Source organism: Choristoneura fumiferana, chromosome Z, assembly GCF_025370935.1.
Source record: "Choristoneura fumiferana chromosome Z, NRCan_CFum_1, whole genome shotgun sequence".
Lineage (NCBI taxonomy): Eukaryota > Metazoa > Arthropoda > Insecta > Lepidoptera > Tortricidae > Choristoneura > Choristoneura fumiferana.
In genome coordinates this window covers 8929033-8945921 of record NC_133472.1, presented here as the reverse complement: position 1 = coordinate 8945921, position 16889 = coordinate 8929033, and the positions used below count along the sequence as shown (strand labels likewise).

The following is a 16889-nucleotide window of genomic DNA, read 5'->3' as shown; positions in this document are numbered from 1 at the left end:
CTGCCCACAAACTGTAACTATTTCATCTTATTCGAGCTCCATCTTAACGAAGTATTTTATGTAGGTATGGGTAGAAGCAGACTGTTCTCCGCTAATCGACGTTCGACGTCTGTGTACGCCTATTTTGCGTGGTAGGTAAGTATTTGATGTATAGCTTCATTATAAATTTAATAGGTGGCTCCCAAAGACGTGCATCCTAATTATATGCATCTTTTTGTGAAGGGCGACAAAATGAATGCGACGAATTTCACCCCTAAATTGCAAGCTTATGCAACCATCCCCTTCGTATCTCCGTAACATGTTGAGCCCTGTGTAATTCATTAAGTATTGTTCATTTATCTTCAACCCCTAAGGGGGGTCGGGGGTGACCTAGGCCCTCTGCAACTTGGTTACTGCGAGGGGGAGCGCTGCTGTATCCGTTAAAGTGCAATGGATGCTTAGATAAGCGACAAACGCGTGCCTCTCAATATTGAGCCCTGAAAGGCTTTCCCCAGCCGGGCGCGACGCGCAAAGGGGTGGTCGGCAACGCTCGACTATCTTCATCATTCCCCGTGATCCTCTTTTGATTTGTTATTATGAAAAGAGACCCCTTATAAGATCAGCAATCAGAATTCATTTCGTTAGTGAACTACTTTGAACTTTAAGCGAATCGCCCTCTTGTGGCAGGTTCCGTTGCAGTTAGAATATTTTCCTGTCTGACGCATTTCCAGTATAATATTATTTAGCATGGTTACTGTCCTTATTTAAATTAGTAATGATTATTAATTATCGGTAGGAGGCGAGGCTGAATAGTGCCAAGGGCACGGTGCGAGAACGCCACGATGTGTTGCGTTTAGCCCAAGTTTAGGCTACCATGCAACGACCGACTGTTTTTGTTACTTGTTTGAACAACTGCGGTCTATTTTATTTATAACTATACATAATGCAGTGTCAAATAGTTATCTCCCTTTATGGATAGAAAATGACTGAACTCAACTGAAAATGAAATCTCTTCGAGACTGTTTTTATTTAATTTCTCTTGTATGCATTATTTTATTAGTTAGAATTTTAAATGTACCTACTCGTATATTTACTAATTGATATTATTGTGATTAACTAATTACCTATATGAAAATGGTAATTGATAACAGAAAGCAATTATGGGATTGATTGTGTGTGATCACCCGTTGGGTCATGTCAATAGTCTACAATGTCGTTGTTTAGCCATTTCAATGTCCTATGTATTTTGTGCTAACTTTATTTATGCGTGAAAGTTGTTTACTAATTCAGCTAATGCGGGGATATTTAAATATTCATTAGGGTTCTAAAAGATGTAACCTTTTAACCACATTTTAAGCGTTTTTAACAAGAGATCCAGCTATGATAAACGAGTATATAATATAATATACAAGATGAAACCAATGTAAGTTTTATTTTTCAAAACGACCTGGTTTCCGATCCGAACTGAGTACTTTTTTTTAAATGTATGAATCCAGTTTTTCTTGTTACTAAAATCGATGACATTGGTTCCTAAGAACAGATCTTCGTACGTCTTATAGTTTCAGACTTTCCTATACTGACCGATCTGAATGTTACACTCTGTATGTACACCGTACGTTGTTTTTGATATCCGTTAACTTAAGGAGACCATCTACAGGTCAAATGAAGTTATTTTATCTAAAACACTAGTGGCCTAACTCTTACTGTTTAAAAGGAAATCAAAAGTTAGGATGATTAATTATTAGCAGTAAAACAGCGTAAAGGTCCTTAATTTATGATTTTTTTTGAAGTCCATAACTAAGTCGTGTTTAATTCACACAATAATTTTAAGCAAAAGAAAGATAAATGGGAATGTGGATTTTTTTCGATGCCTCTCTTATGTGTCACGTCAATGACACTTGTCAAGTTTGTTTATTAAACAATTTACATAACGTTCGTTTTTTTTAATTATAGTTTTTTCTATTTTCGTGCGATTAAATCTCCAAGCCACCTGTAACAGTAGTTAAACGTTAAATCTGTGTAGCGCGAATACCCAGTATTCTATTAAAATTTAACGATTTTCCAGCGTTTACTGTAAAACAGGCGACCACGTTTAAGAACACCGATGAATAAACGTGATCTAATCTGTCCGTAAGGTCAGACGTCATTTCAGGCGAGGTCGTCATTTCCCTCGGACGATTAGCGGTCACGAATGACTTGATGAGATTTAGTTACAATTTAAAGAGGTTAAGCTAGTGAAAATAAAAACGGCCTGGGAGTTCATAAAGTGAGGCACTTTAGACTGAAAAGTTTAAGGGAGGAGAGAAAGCGGAAGACCTACATAAAAAACAACCAAATTAAGGAGAATGCCAACGTCAGATCATATTATGAAGAATTTAGAAGGATGACGGAAGGAAGAGAGAAGTGGCAATTATCCCACCGGTAAGAGTTTCTTGAAAGCTTTCAACCTGTACAAGAGTCACCACATGTCGAGTTTCTCACGTTCAATGATCAATATAAAAGGCACATGTGCTAAGTACTACGTATGTTTATATATACTTACATATAAATAGCAGCGCAGCACATGTATCTCATGAATGATGCTTGTATGTCATTCCACAGTACACACGCGCACGTGTGAAGCTACTGATGCGAGATCCAACATTAATTTTTATTCAAGATCATGGCAAAAAATAAGAACATCAAGAATTTAAGACACTCCACAAATTGTCTAAAATGTTAAAAGGTTTATTTGAGACAGCCCTCTTTTGGATCGCTGCTCGCATTTATAATTTAGCGAACCAGGTTCGATTTCAGAAATTTTATGACTGCTTAATATTCTCTGAAAGCTATCCTAATGAAAACTGAAGCAAGATCCATTAGTGCCTGACTAATGTCGTACAAACGCTTTTGTACAGCTGCTGTAGCTTTAATTATATTACCTGCCATAAGTTTAAATCGTATTAATTCTTGATATAACTATGTGACGATGAATTCAGAATGACGTCTAGAATATTTTAAGGATTTTACAGCACAAAAATTGCGAAAGTTTCTAAATGTATTAGGATAGTGGAAAAAGATTTTTAGTTTGTCGCATGTAAAAAAAGATTTAAAAAAAACATCATTAAATAAGGCTTGGTTAGTAGTGTTGGGCAATTTTATTCTATGGTGTCATGTAGAGAAAAATCAAAATGAAACTCAAAGGTACTTGATGACTTGAAGTTGTTTAACATAATAGTTTGCTTTACATGGCTAAAATATAAGTGGGCCAGGCAATATATTTGCGATTTTTCAAATTTCTTTCATACAAACATTGTCCTTACAAATACAAACACAACAGACAAAAGAATATTATACAATGCACTTAGCCGTTCTGAACTGATGCTCTTCCATACATACCGCAATCGATTTTAATTTATGCCTATAGAATAGTACGTAAGAATATTGAACTTAAAATTACCGTAGGATGTTTGTAGGTTGTGTTCGAGGCATAAAACAGTTTATTGCGTAAACAATGAAGTTGGCGCGAGTCCATGCGCTTGCGATTAGATCTATGGCGTCAATGAGATGAGACAAGGTTAGTATAATTAGGTGCGCTCTATGGGAATTAACGCAATTTGTACCTGCAATTATCATTCACGTGGCTATTATGATTCAATAATCGCATTACTATTAACGACCGAGTAGCCTAGTCATTGGCCCTGACTTTGGAGCTTGTGCTGGGTTCGTCACATGGGCGTAAGGTGAAAAATATATTCGTGTTCATTACTTTTCTGCTATACAATAGTTGTTGTAGTAACATAACGGCCAAGCCACTCATTTTGACATAGATGTAGATTTTGATGAAATTAGGGCTTATAGAGTTAGGGCGTATAGAATTAGAAGCTTGGCTTGGCTGGGCTTAGGCTTGTAGCCTCCTGAGTCCTGACATTTTTTAACAAACTTAGTGCTTAAGACCTAGACGTGGTTGACCTGCTTTGTTTATTGAAAATTCTTAGAATTCTTTATTCAATGAACAATTTGTACATTATAAAGAACATTCTTCCGTTATTCTTAGTATTAATTGATCCTTTATAAAGTACGCGAGGACTTAGGAGGGTAGAGCGTATAGAGTCTACAGGAGATCTAATAACTTTTTGACAGTGCGAGTGCTAGCTATGGCCTCGTCTTGGCAAAATTTTACATGATAATGTTTTTGGTGGGATTATAGTGTCTACTACTCTAACTTGTATTTGAAATCAAACACGATATTTCACCATTTTCTCGGATGCGGCGTTTTCATGTTTGTATGCATTTGTTGCTATGTATAAAATTTCCCCTCTTGATTATCCGCGCGTTGTTTCCCGGCTGAGTCTTTTTTTCTTAATTAGGCCTTTTATCGTAACATTCAAAAGTTATTGTTTTTAAGTGTCGATCCACAAAAGGTAAATTGAATAAATTGGTTACAAATGGTTTATTAAATAATTCATTTTCGGATGTGACTTGGCTGCGTACGCAAATAGTTAAGTGATGTCTTTAGCTCAAGAAGAATATGGCTTTGTATAAAAGGGTGCGAATGCTCACTTCCACATAGGCTCAGGCTTCATCAATAATGCAAATAGCATTGGACGCTCTCTGAGTCATCCGCAGTCAGCAAAGCACTGCGTGGGTGGAGTACCCGCACGCCTTCGGCAATGAGGTTTTGGAGATGAGTAATAGCCCAACTATACTTACGTCGGTTTCATTGTTCTAACTTACATTTCATAATTCTAGTGAATTTACTCACAACATTATGCGTCGACAAAGTCACAAGTCTAAAGTCACTGACATAGCTGGAAAAATATGCAAATTGAAGTGGCAATGGGCAGGCCACATCGCTCGAAGAACAGATAACCGTTGGGGGAGAAAAGTCCTCGAGTGGCGACCACGAACCGGAAGACGAAGCGTTGGCAGGCCTCCCACCAGGTGGACTGACGACATCGTGAGAGTAGCGGGAAACCGGTGGATGCAAGTGGCAAGTTGTCGTTCATTGTGGCGTTCTAAGGGGGAGGCCTTTGTCCAGCAGTGGACGTCTTCGGGCTGATGATGATGATGATGATGATTATGCGTCGACCATTATTTTTTGACCTGACCTGACACGAAACGGATTGGGAACAGTAATTTGCGTAAGACGAACAGGAACCCAGCAGTTTTTATGTGACAGCTGTTTAAGATTATAAGTAATTCCAAATTATATACTATCAGCGCGTGACCTCATAAGTAATTTTGTTCATAATTTTCTCACCGCACGAGTTAAGTAGGTTGGCAAATTCCCACGCATTTGGTATACCTTGTGCGTAATTAGTTCATTTACGGACACTGTCGCGAGTAAAATCTTTTTGAAATTCTTTATCAGCTCTTAAAAGCTTTATTTCCATCGGTCGTGACCGCAAGTAACATGATAAGTACTTTTATTTACCGTTGAATCATCTTTAAAAGTTCCCTATTGTATGCAAACGACGCCTGTAGTGCCGCTGTTGGATGGTTATGGCTTAAGTAACGTTGGAAGGACGCCTTTGGTGAAATGTTCGCACTTGAGAGAGGGCTCTTTGTGCCAATTATGCTCGTAGGATAGGCCTCTTTTCATAAAAAAGCTGAACTAAAATCTTTATCAGGCAGGGGACCGATTATTAAAGCTACAGCTCAATTAATTTTTGACTTTTTACTTGACGAGGTTATCTTAAGTCTATTCGCCGAGAGTTGGTTAGTGTTATGGTAACATTGCGGAATAGCGAGTGGCCGGACGGGCGTCGCTTGTTACCGTGCATACTGAGATTCGTGGTTCCAGGCGTTTAGTTCTGTCTAATATTTCCTTTTCTTCTTTACCATTCTACTCGTATTTTATATTCAGCACAATTTTGAAATGGTATTTTCGGTTGATGTGATTTCAAAGACCAGTTCCCAGGTATATACGAGCCGCTCTCTACTATAGTTTATACGAGGAGTTTATAAACTCGTAGTATGTGACTCTTCAAAATTCCCCACGCGTTGGCAAAAAGGGAAGATCCAGCGATTAAAGATGCATTAGATAAATAAAGTCAGTTAAAAGTTTAAAAGCAATCACGCCTAGTCATCGGCTTCAGTTAGTAACTCACGCTGTTCACTCTGGGCTCTTTTTGGTATAACAATGGAGCTTAGACAAATGTTGCCAACAATTACCCATATGTTAACGTGCAATCTTCCTTTGTGCATGGCTAAACTTATGTACATTACAACCTAGCACCTAGGAGTTCCCCCGAAATTTGTCTTAGATAATCATCATGTTACGCCTTAGTTAACAATAACAATTTCAGTTTAAATACAAGCCTTTTTTTGATGATTACACTTTTATGTATTGTTAACTGTGCTAGAATTGTCGTCATATCTACAGTACAGTATATAGGTACCTTTTTTGTATCAATACCATTAATTAAGTTAAAAGTACTGGAAGTGCGATTTTTACGGGTAAAATAAAAGCTTATAGAAATAAGAGAAGCGACAAAAAGTGTAAGTGAAATAAAAGTATAAAACAGGAGTAATAAAACAGAGAGCAAGTTCACTTTTTTGCGCACTAAGCTTTTCATGCTAAATTTAGCATTAGCTTCGAAATAAAGACCTATTGTTCCGATTCCGAGGGAACTCTTTTGGTACTGCAACAATGCACTTTGTCGCATAGTTTTTTCAGCACTGCCTTGGCTGCTGTCCAAAGTCTACTCTGCTTTAGGTAAAACAAAACTTGACTAGACTAGTCTTGTTGCTTTGTGCTTTCTTTGTTTCCACTTGCGCTCGTTTGGTGCTCGGTTAGTTTATGTTACTGGCTAGATAGAAAGATAGACTGCCGTATGGAGCAGTACCATTAGGATTTAGGGTAAATCACCCAATTATTGACAAGTTAATTGTATCACTGACCTCTGTTTTCGAAATGGGATGTTCAACCTTTATGTTATGAGAGTGTAGATAGTATTGTATGTTCAGTTATGAATCTGCGCGACTCTTAAATTAAAGTAAAGATAGGAAACTTAAATAAGGTCGGATAGAGACTACTTATTGGACGTAATAATAGTTAATATGCACGCGAGACACGAATCAACTTTGAACACTTTCTTCTTCCAAATTAAAAGTTAAGGAAATGAGTTATCACAGACATCAGCAGACGTTTGGCCCTTGAAAATTTTCGTGTTAAGTCTAAAATAATAGTGTATGTGTAAATGAACTACAATTTGTTTATATGCACATAGAAAATGTACCGACTAACGGCTATTGCCCCTGATAATATTTCTTAAAGTGTCACGGACGGTTATGTGATCCAATTTGCTGGCCGTGCCATATACGAAGCGTGTGCGTGATCTTTTGCGCCGACTGCGCCGTTTAAACTAATTCAAAACATTGGATTCCATTTGATTTCTTTTGTGTACGCACCTGTGGGCTAAACAGACTAGGTTTTACTTTGGTCAGCATTTACCATTAATTAGACTGTTTTTAAGCTTTCATTTCTTTGAAATTTATTATGTGACTGCTTCTAGTTGATTACATCTGCCGGCCGTTATCTGCGTAATAAGCGTAGGAGTTGCAAGGATAATTCAATCCATTATCACAATGCTCATTACAGAAGCGCGAAAGAGGTTTTAAGATAATTCATTGTGTTCTCAACGCTGCTATGTGCTAATGACCGGTTGAACAACACTTTTATTAGTCTTAGGATTTAATTATACTGCCATTGACACGTATAATAAGATTTAATTAACAAATTAAAAAAGTTATTGCGTGTTGTGTGAGAAAGACTGATGCCGCTAACATATTCCTTAGAATGAAGGCTTAGATAAATTTTGATTCTGCCAGTTTAATTATGAATCACTGCTGAATTTTAATTAAATATGACGTTCATTGTTCAAGTGGAATTTCGGGCGTTGCGTAAATCTAAAGTGTATCTGATGTTTGTTTGGTAAATAAAATACTGATATGACAAACATAGTTCGTGCAACCGATTACGCGCAGGGCAGCGCCCCTATGCTCATTGAAGATTATTGGATCTTGTTGCTCTGGACTTTCTGATTTATTATGCCAATTGTTAGTAACGACTCACTTGACACTCGACCCAATAGAAACATAATAGCGGCTTTCTACTGTGATGGACACAACTTGTAACATTCTGTTCCCGTAAAAGGTGGCGTTTTTGTGTAAAGTGAAGGTAAAAACTATGAAATGAGTCTACAAAGGCCGAAGACTACGAGATTCAAGATGTGGAAGTCCATTATACACAGAAAACGAAAATATAGTGAAGCTCTACCATGCGATCGCGAGTCTTACGCCGCCCTGGCGGCCATGCAAGGTGGCAGCGCGGCGACACTACCGCCATCTCTTGATGCGCTACGAGCTTGTAAGTATTTCAGCTACTCACCGCTAGATAGCAGTACTATGCGCTCGTGCGTATAAATGCTCTACATAGCTTGATACCTAGATCTTTTAGTTGTTACCGTTTTTGCTGTGATGCTTAAAGTTAATAGGTAAATAATAGATTATAAAAATGTACACTTAAATTTATTTTAGTACAAAACATGTTTAAATAAAAATATTTGGTTATTATCGGTACCTAAGAATTCAGTTAATGTAATTCAAGTTACCGTTAATCAGGGTATGTCAGCAGCAGTATTTAAGGAATTGAAATGCAATTAAATGATATCTCCAACGTTTTAAACTCTAGCTGACACTGACGTGATTACATTAAATGTAATGTAGAGCATCTGCATCATCCGTGCTTGGCTAGTGATGGCTAAATATCTATGAATCATCACACCATTGTGTTTATGATACCGACCGCGACAAAAGACTGCCGCTCTCTGAATAAGGTCGGCTTTCGTGACGTTTTGTGCGTTCAACCTTCATGACCCCTGAACATGCAGAGCATGGTGGCACTTCAACGTTTACCGTAAAAGATCATGTAATTTACTTTGAGAGCACAGCCAAAACTTGCTGCTCTAATTTATAGCACTTCTTTCTGTTTATGTTTCTCGTAAATCTGTTACTTGAACTTACTAATGTTCTGAATTGCGTTCGTTGTTTTGGACATTTCGTGATATAGCGAATAAATATATTTCTGTCTATTACTGAGTTACTAAATACGTATATCAAATACAGATTGGCTCTGGCGTTGCTTTGTGAAAATATATTTTTATGAAATACAATGTTTTACCTTGCTACTTCGCAATCGCAACTATGTACACTTGTCTGTGCGACACATGTATGTTTTCAGGCAGAAACCCACCGTCCAACTCTTCAAGAATATAAGGTTGTATAGTTACTATAATAAATAAGTTTTTTTTTATGTAGCCTGTATAGTGTCCCACTGCTGGGCAAAAGCCTCCCCTCTTGACCTCCACAACTCTCGTTCTGACGCAATGTCAGGCCAGTCCTTTGCGTACGTGTCCAGATCGTCCCGCCATCTCCTTCTCGGTAAATAAGTTTATTATAATAAATTATTTTACCTAGTATTTATAAAAAATAAACGAGTCAACATTCCTAAAATGACGGTTTTCTTTGAACTGACATGTTAAATTTTAAGTTTTTGTAGTCACACAGTTTCGGTACCTACTCGTACAGATGAAAAGAGCATAAACGATTATTACAGATTCGCGAGTTGAAGAATTTTTTACTCACCCATACACTTTTACACACACGCGTTTCGTTGAGCAACCATGCTAAAATTAATCAAGTCAAACTGTACCTCGTATTGGCAGTGAAACAATACCTCACGCCATAACCCTTACTCGGAAACAATATTGTCTTTGTGCACAGCAAAGAGCGTGAAAGGACGTAGCTTGGCAATCTTGTGAAGTAATCCTTCATTTGTTTAGCTTTGAAACAATGAGCTGTCCATTAAAGTAACTGACACTGCGGTGTATAGGCCTAGTGCGTCGCGACGCCGCTTGCCCGTGCGCAGACAATACAACTCCCACGGCACAGTTTCCATGCCTTTACGTAAACCCTACTAATTACACATAATAATCAAATATTTCTTCAACTCCGTATAAGTATGTCCTTCGGTATGAAATCAGATATGTATTAAGGATTGAAATAGTACCATGTTATAATTGCGTAATGAAACTAATGAATAACGAAAACTGTAATATAAAAGGTACCTACTCGTGACGCTATCGCGTCGAGGAAACGACATCCATTACGATTTTGATAATGTAACTAGAATGCAATCTATAAATGTCTCCATCTATAAGTTTCATCAGCATCAGTTAGAACACCTCCACTGTTGAACAAAGGCTTCCCGAAGAACGCCACAATGAATAACTTGCCACCTGTATCTACCGGTTGTCCACAACTCGCGATGACTTCAGTCCACCTAGTGGGAGGCCTGCGCTTTTTCCAGTTCGCGGTCATCTCTCTTAGTTTTTCTACTCTGACGGTTGTCTGTTTTTCGAGCGATGTGGCCTGCCCAGAGTCACTTCAACACAAATTCATTGAGCTATATCGGTGACTTCAGTTCTGCAGCGAGTCTCCGTATTCCGGAATCTCTTACTGTGCAAAACAACTTCATTCTTAGTCAAAATACCGCAAACGAAACTTATCACGCTAAAACACATGAGTAAGGAGTACGAATAATGTGGTCGAAACGTCGAGGTAAATATTACTCGTGTGTTTTAGCGTGATAAGTCCCGTTTGTGGTATTTTGACACACACACACACACACACGCACACGCACACGCACACGCACACGCACACGCACACGCACACGCACACGCACACGCACACGCACACGCACACGCACACGCACACGCACACGCACACGCACACGCACACGCACACGCACACGCACACGCACACGCACACGCACACGCACACGCACACGCACACGCACACGCACACGCACACGCACACGCACACGCACACGCACACGCACACGCACACGCACACGCACACGCACACGCACACGCACACGCACACGCACTCGCACTCGCACTCGCACTCGCACTCGCACTCGCACGCACACGCACGCACGCACGCACGCACGCACGCACGCACGCACGCACGCACGCACGCACGCACGCACGCACGCACGCACACACACACACACACACACACACACACACACACACACACACAAACATCTCGCTTGTATTCCCAAATGAGGTAGGCAGAGCACACGAAACGTTACCGCTTCGGAGCCACTTTTAGCAATTTTAGGTTTGACAAAAACGGTACAATAGTGACAGGTTGCTAGCCTGTCGCCTACGGTATACCTTAACCTATATCCTCAGTCGCCTCTTACGACATCCACGGAAGAAATGGAGAGGTGTAATTCTAACCCGACACCACACGGGAATTTTGACTGTGAGTGAAAATCACGAAAGTGTATAACTTCATACTTAAACTATATTTTAGGTAAATTGTCTATAGGTTTATAAACTCAAAAATACGAAAGAATTATCGTTATTTAAAGCCCCTACGAATTTTAGATTACAGAGCGTGAAAATGTTGCATTTCAAATCATTACATCGACGCACCATCTAATTACACCGATTTTCCTGGTACCGTAGTGCACGATATGCGTATTGCAGGAAACAAATTACTATTCATACATAATTATGCCTAGGTCGACCTCTTCCTCTCTTACCTCGATCTTTCCTTCCAGAATTGTTTTGAAGAAGTCGTCGTGTCGTATCAAATGCCCGATCATATTACCGCGTCTAGCATCTATTGTGTTCAGGATTATTCTCCGTTCTTCAACCATTCTCAAGACTTCCTCATTGTTCTTCCTTCCCATCCAACTTATTCCTTTCATTCTCCTCCAGCACCACATCTCAAAGGCTTCCAGTCTTGCCCTATCCTTCTGTGTCAGTGTCCACGTTTCACATCCATAAAGAGCAATACTCCAGATGTACATTAATCAGATGTTTCTTGCTTTTCCATGACAAGCTGCGTGATTTTAACAGTATCCATTTTTATTTGATTTTTAGTAGTATTCCATTTGATATAGCATAGATTATTCGTAGGTATATAACTTATAGCAATCTGATAACTACATCGATAGGTACAACATTCCATGGTGTATTCAGTATTATACAGTTTTTTTATTCGACATGCATTGTTTCAATGTATACTCACATGTCATCATCATCATCATGTCAGCCGAAAGACGTCCACTGCTGGACATAGGCCTCCCCCAAGGCTCTCCACTCAGATCGGTCTTGCGCTTTCCGCATCCACCGCGATCCCGCGATCTTAACCAAGTCGTCGCTCCATCTTGTTGGAGGCCTACCGACAGCTCGTCTCCCGGTCCGCGGACCACATCACATGTAAGTGTATTCAAATCCTGTAAGTCGGATTTCACCCACTCCTTGTGATCGGATTGACTTAAAATTTGATACAGGTTTGGAGTTCGCGTGACATATTGCTAGTACAATCAACGAAAAGTGAAGTCAGCAAAAACCCCTGTACTTATTCGTCATAAAAATCAGCAAAAATAAAATGCTAAGTAACACATGGTAAGTAAGTAAGTAAGTAATGTAAGTAAATAGTAAGTACTTGCTCGTTTGCCATCCAGTCAAATAAAAAATAAAAATAAAATAAATAACAACACTTATTCCTGCTTTTGTTTTTGCCTAAGATAAATAAATACTTTTTTCAGATAAGAGTAGTAATATATTTAAGGAGCGCGCATGCTCATCGGAATAATCACCCAAATATTTCAAAAAAAAAGCCTAAGCTATTTTATACAGCCTATGCCTAAAGGAGTTTGCGCCATTTGATTCAATGCTCTCTTGCACATTATTTTACTATGCACTGTGCACTGACTGACCCGAGCAAAACACCGCTCTCTAAGTACACAGGCACTCTATAAGTACATAAATATGGTATAATGATGGCAAACAGACGGATCTGAGTAACGGATGATATTAAAACATTAACGGTTGATTTATTAATAAATTTTATGTAAATTACCACAGGAAATTGAGCAGGAAAACGAAGCGCCTCTTATTTAAGTATATATATCCATTATATAACTATGCAATTATACATGTCACGTGATGAAAGATCCGTAATAAATTTAATTATTCGAGTAAGTTAACGACATTAATGATATGATATTAATTCTAATTTTATCCATACCCGATTGAATACCGTAAGATCGGGTTACTTTAGCCGTTGAGGTTTAACTTTGGCGATTGAGATTAGCTCGGTCACGGTACTATTGCTAAAAAAATTACGATAAATTGCCATATTATTAGTCCTAGCCAACAAGCTCGTAAGATATGGCGTTAGTCTAAGGCATTAACAATCAGCGGCAGAAAAAAGATCCCCCCGCCCCGTAACGTAATGGCTGTAGGTACATACACGGGGCTATAACCTTTGCTCTACAGGTGACCGTACTACACTCGACTTAAGTATACATGCAAAGTTACAGGAATTTCTATACTTTATTTAAATAAAATCCATCAATTGGCTTCGGGCCTTTTGGCTTTTTTTCATCAATAAAACGTAACAACATTAAGTACAGTAAGACCCGATGCGTTATAAAATTAAAAAAGTCCCTAAAAATTTCGTGCTTTTTAGACCTAAGAAGTCGGAGTGTCGGAGCACAGGAAGATGTATGTATGTACTGGTGGTCGGCAATCACTTGAGTCTATGGAACAAAAAACTGTTCATTTTGATAGATTTGAGTGGGTCAATAAACAATTCTATCAGGACATTGTACCTATGATCTAATTTGTCCAAACCGGAGAACGGAAGACACTCAGTGCACATCCTGAATCAGAACTCAACTCACCCTGTGTGACGAGGTTTCATCAATATACGTACCGCTTTGAAGACGAGCAAAGTACACGTAATTGAATTTACCTCCAAATGCTTTCATGCGTTTTACTAATAATCATTCCTTTTAACATTTTTCTTTAGTGACAAGATAAAACATATACACACTACCATGCTCAATTGCTCACGCCAACTGTCTAACAAATGTACGTTGGAATGAAGTATGGTCATATAATTTTCCAACAATAACATTATCAAAGAGTTGGTCGACCCGCGTCGCGTCATGGGCAATTCGCGACACAAGACCCGCCTTTGTCCTCAATTGAGGCCGAATTAAAACATCCCACTTCTTCGAACTCAGTCTTGTCCGTCGGAATTGTTTCATCTGTATGACTATTTTAGGAACACGCCTTATTTCTTTTGAGTGAGTCTTGCATAGACGTTTACGTAGACGATTCGGTGTGGAGATCCGTAATGTTTAGAAGTTCAAAGACGTCAAAGAGTACTTCGCCTGCAGCGATCTGTGTTTCCACAACCCTCATAGTTTCTAATGTTTTTGCATGTATCGACACTTTCTGTTTGTTTTCATGTACAAAACATAGCGTTTGTTTTAATGATTACTTTGTATTAGCCTAATAATTTGCTTCTATACCGAGAAATATCTCGGACTGCTTGATCGTCTAAAGGTGGTGTAGTGTTGTTAATAGCCCCATATACGTGAACCAGGTTTGCCGAGAGAAAACTGGCTACAGATCTTGACAGAGAGAGCGCACCGAATACAAAAAACTAGTTACGCTCCGGAGCGGATCATTACTAAATTGTCTATGGTTTTTGCCTGCCTTGACTCTAAGAAACTGTTCTATCTGGCCACATTCTTTGACAGAAAAAGAGCTAAACTTTGTAGGGATGTAGTTTTACTTTGGTAGTTTTACTTCATTTGTCTAAAGATGTAGTGTACGCAAAACTGTCATTGACTCCAGGAAAGTGGCTGTTAGAACAGTATCACAACATTGTGTGATCCGATGGTCATAAATGGAAGGAATGCCACGAGTTGTGGCCCACAACGTTTAGCAGCAACACTAAGTTCACCAACTGTTACGCCATCCCCGGATGTGATTAGTTTGCCTCATAGTAACTGTATTCGCAGGTAAATAAAAAATGGTCTCATATTTATTATGTGATTATGATTAATTGATTACATAAGAACCCCTGCCATTTTCACGTCCTTTCAATTACAATACTATAATAGCAATAACAATAATTTAACTTAGAATAATTTCTGTAGAAGTAACGATTTCGCCTTACTTAGGGTTATTTATATATTACCCAAAAATATATATTTTTTAAAACTGATGATCAGTCGATTACTTTCGACACTACGATGAACCCTACGTATTTTCCGAGCCTGCTAAAATCATAAATTTTCCTTTCGGATTTACCAGAGGAAACTTACGAGTAAAAGCGAGAAGCGACAGTATTTGCATCCACAATCAGGTAATAGTAGCTGTAAGTAGCCAATTACACCTACGTTTGAGAAAGTTTTCTGTTTCAAATGGAGGTACTCGTATTTTGCACTTTTAAATTCCTGATTGAGATACATACTGTGTTAAAGATTGGCTCGATATAGCAAGTATTTAGTATCGTGGCCATGATTATTATTATAGTGCTTTTCTTCCCGTCCATGAAAACAAGTGATTCAGCGTTCGTTAAGAAATGAGTCACATTGCGACTGGGCCTGTATTCGACACCAAGTGATATTAACAGCGGCGCGCAAGTTAGATATCTCTCACTCATAGGCCAGATTACCTCAGTTTCCGGCTTAGCAGGAGCCCTGGTTACTTACCATAGCACCCTAGGGCGCCGTATCTTACTGTTTGGGAACCCTTGGCCTAGCCTTTGGGCTTTGATGACCCGGCAAGATAGTTAAGAAATTTCATCACAGCATAAATAAAATTAGTTAAGCGGAATTAATTGCTAATTATTTATATCACATTTATTGCGCAGAATTAGTTCATTCGTTTTTTCTACGAGTATTTTATTTATCTTGTTGTTTTTGTTACAGGTAAGTCTTCAATTGCTAGATAATGATTATTCCCAGGAACGTGTGAGTTTTATAGTTGTCTAAAAGATTATTAGTAGGAGATAAATACGGTAATAGAAATATGAATATGTATACTGCCACCTGTTTTTCAATTATGACAAAGTTTATATGTTAAATAATAAGTAGGTACAATTATCAATCAGTTGCCATCTAAATCCGGGGCCTTCCTTGGAGGCCAATGTTGTGTTGTGGGTTTTGATATACTTTTGAAAAAAAAAACTCATTTAAACAAAATAATACATTTAAATATTTGATGTAATGAGGGAGGGTATATTTACCTGTTTGTTGCAAACACTATTACCGTATTTCCTACTAAGTATGTACCTTTATTTGTATTTGTTTTTTTTTTCAAACCGAATTGCAATATATAATAATTGGCATGCAATGCAATTTTTCTGATAAGTGTTATATAAAGTTGAACACTGATCGGTTGATCTGTGTTTGATTTCGTCTTAAAAACTTTTAAATACATTATAAAAGTACTCTAGACATCTACCCCTTACATTTTAGTATTACGTTACTCATTATTGGATGGAACTCAAGAGACAGAACAGTTCATCACGTCCACTGATCGAGTGAGCGAACTTGGAGCGAACGAACGAGCAATTAAAAAGAACAGCAAACTGCAACGCAAAAGAAAGCGTTAGCTTTTTGTTACGCTCTCTAAAGCACAGGTCTTAACGTATTTACGAGCACCCACTAACAACACCCTTTGCTGTCCAACTCACGCGCTGACGCGATATCTCACTTTTCATCAAGCAATGTAGATATTATTCTCACAAATTATAATTAGACTTCATTGTTTCGAATGGAAAGGTGAAATGCTAAGCAGCGCCGTTTACAACTTTGCTTGAATCAAGTCAGTAGAACATTCAGAAGACGTGATAATTAAAAGCAGTAATCACAGTCTGTTTGTCTGACACACGCCGCTCTACCGCCGGATGTCGATATTACCGTCGATGCTGTGAATACGAGAACACAGTTACTCACCGATTCTGCGCCATACTATTTATATCATGTATTGCTGTTCTGTAAAACAATACCATGTATGAGCGAGAGAGACGTTCTGAGG

At 38.5% G+C, this 16889-nt stretch overlaps 1 protein-coding gene across 13 annotated transcripts in view; it reads left to right on the top strand.

Moving 5' to 3' along the window:
* The window catches only part of raskol (Ras GTPase-activating protein raskol), a 183630-nt gene that overhangs the window by 99343 nt on the left and 67398 nt on the right, over positions 1-16889 (top strand). For 4 of the 13 annotated variants that reach the window (XM_074084962.1, XM_074084950.1, XM_074084955.1 and 1 more), the window contains exon 2: positions 8120-8332. The exons of the other annotated variants lie outside the window; for them this stretch is intronic. In XM_074084962.1, coding sequence (XP_073941063.1) covers positions 8158-8332 — 175 coding nt within the window. In that variant the 5' untranslated portion in view covers positions 8120-8157. The remainder of the gene's footprint in view (positions 1-8119; positions 8333-16889) is intronic. 13 annotated transcript variants of the gene reach the window in all.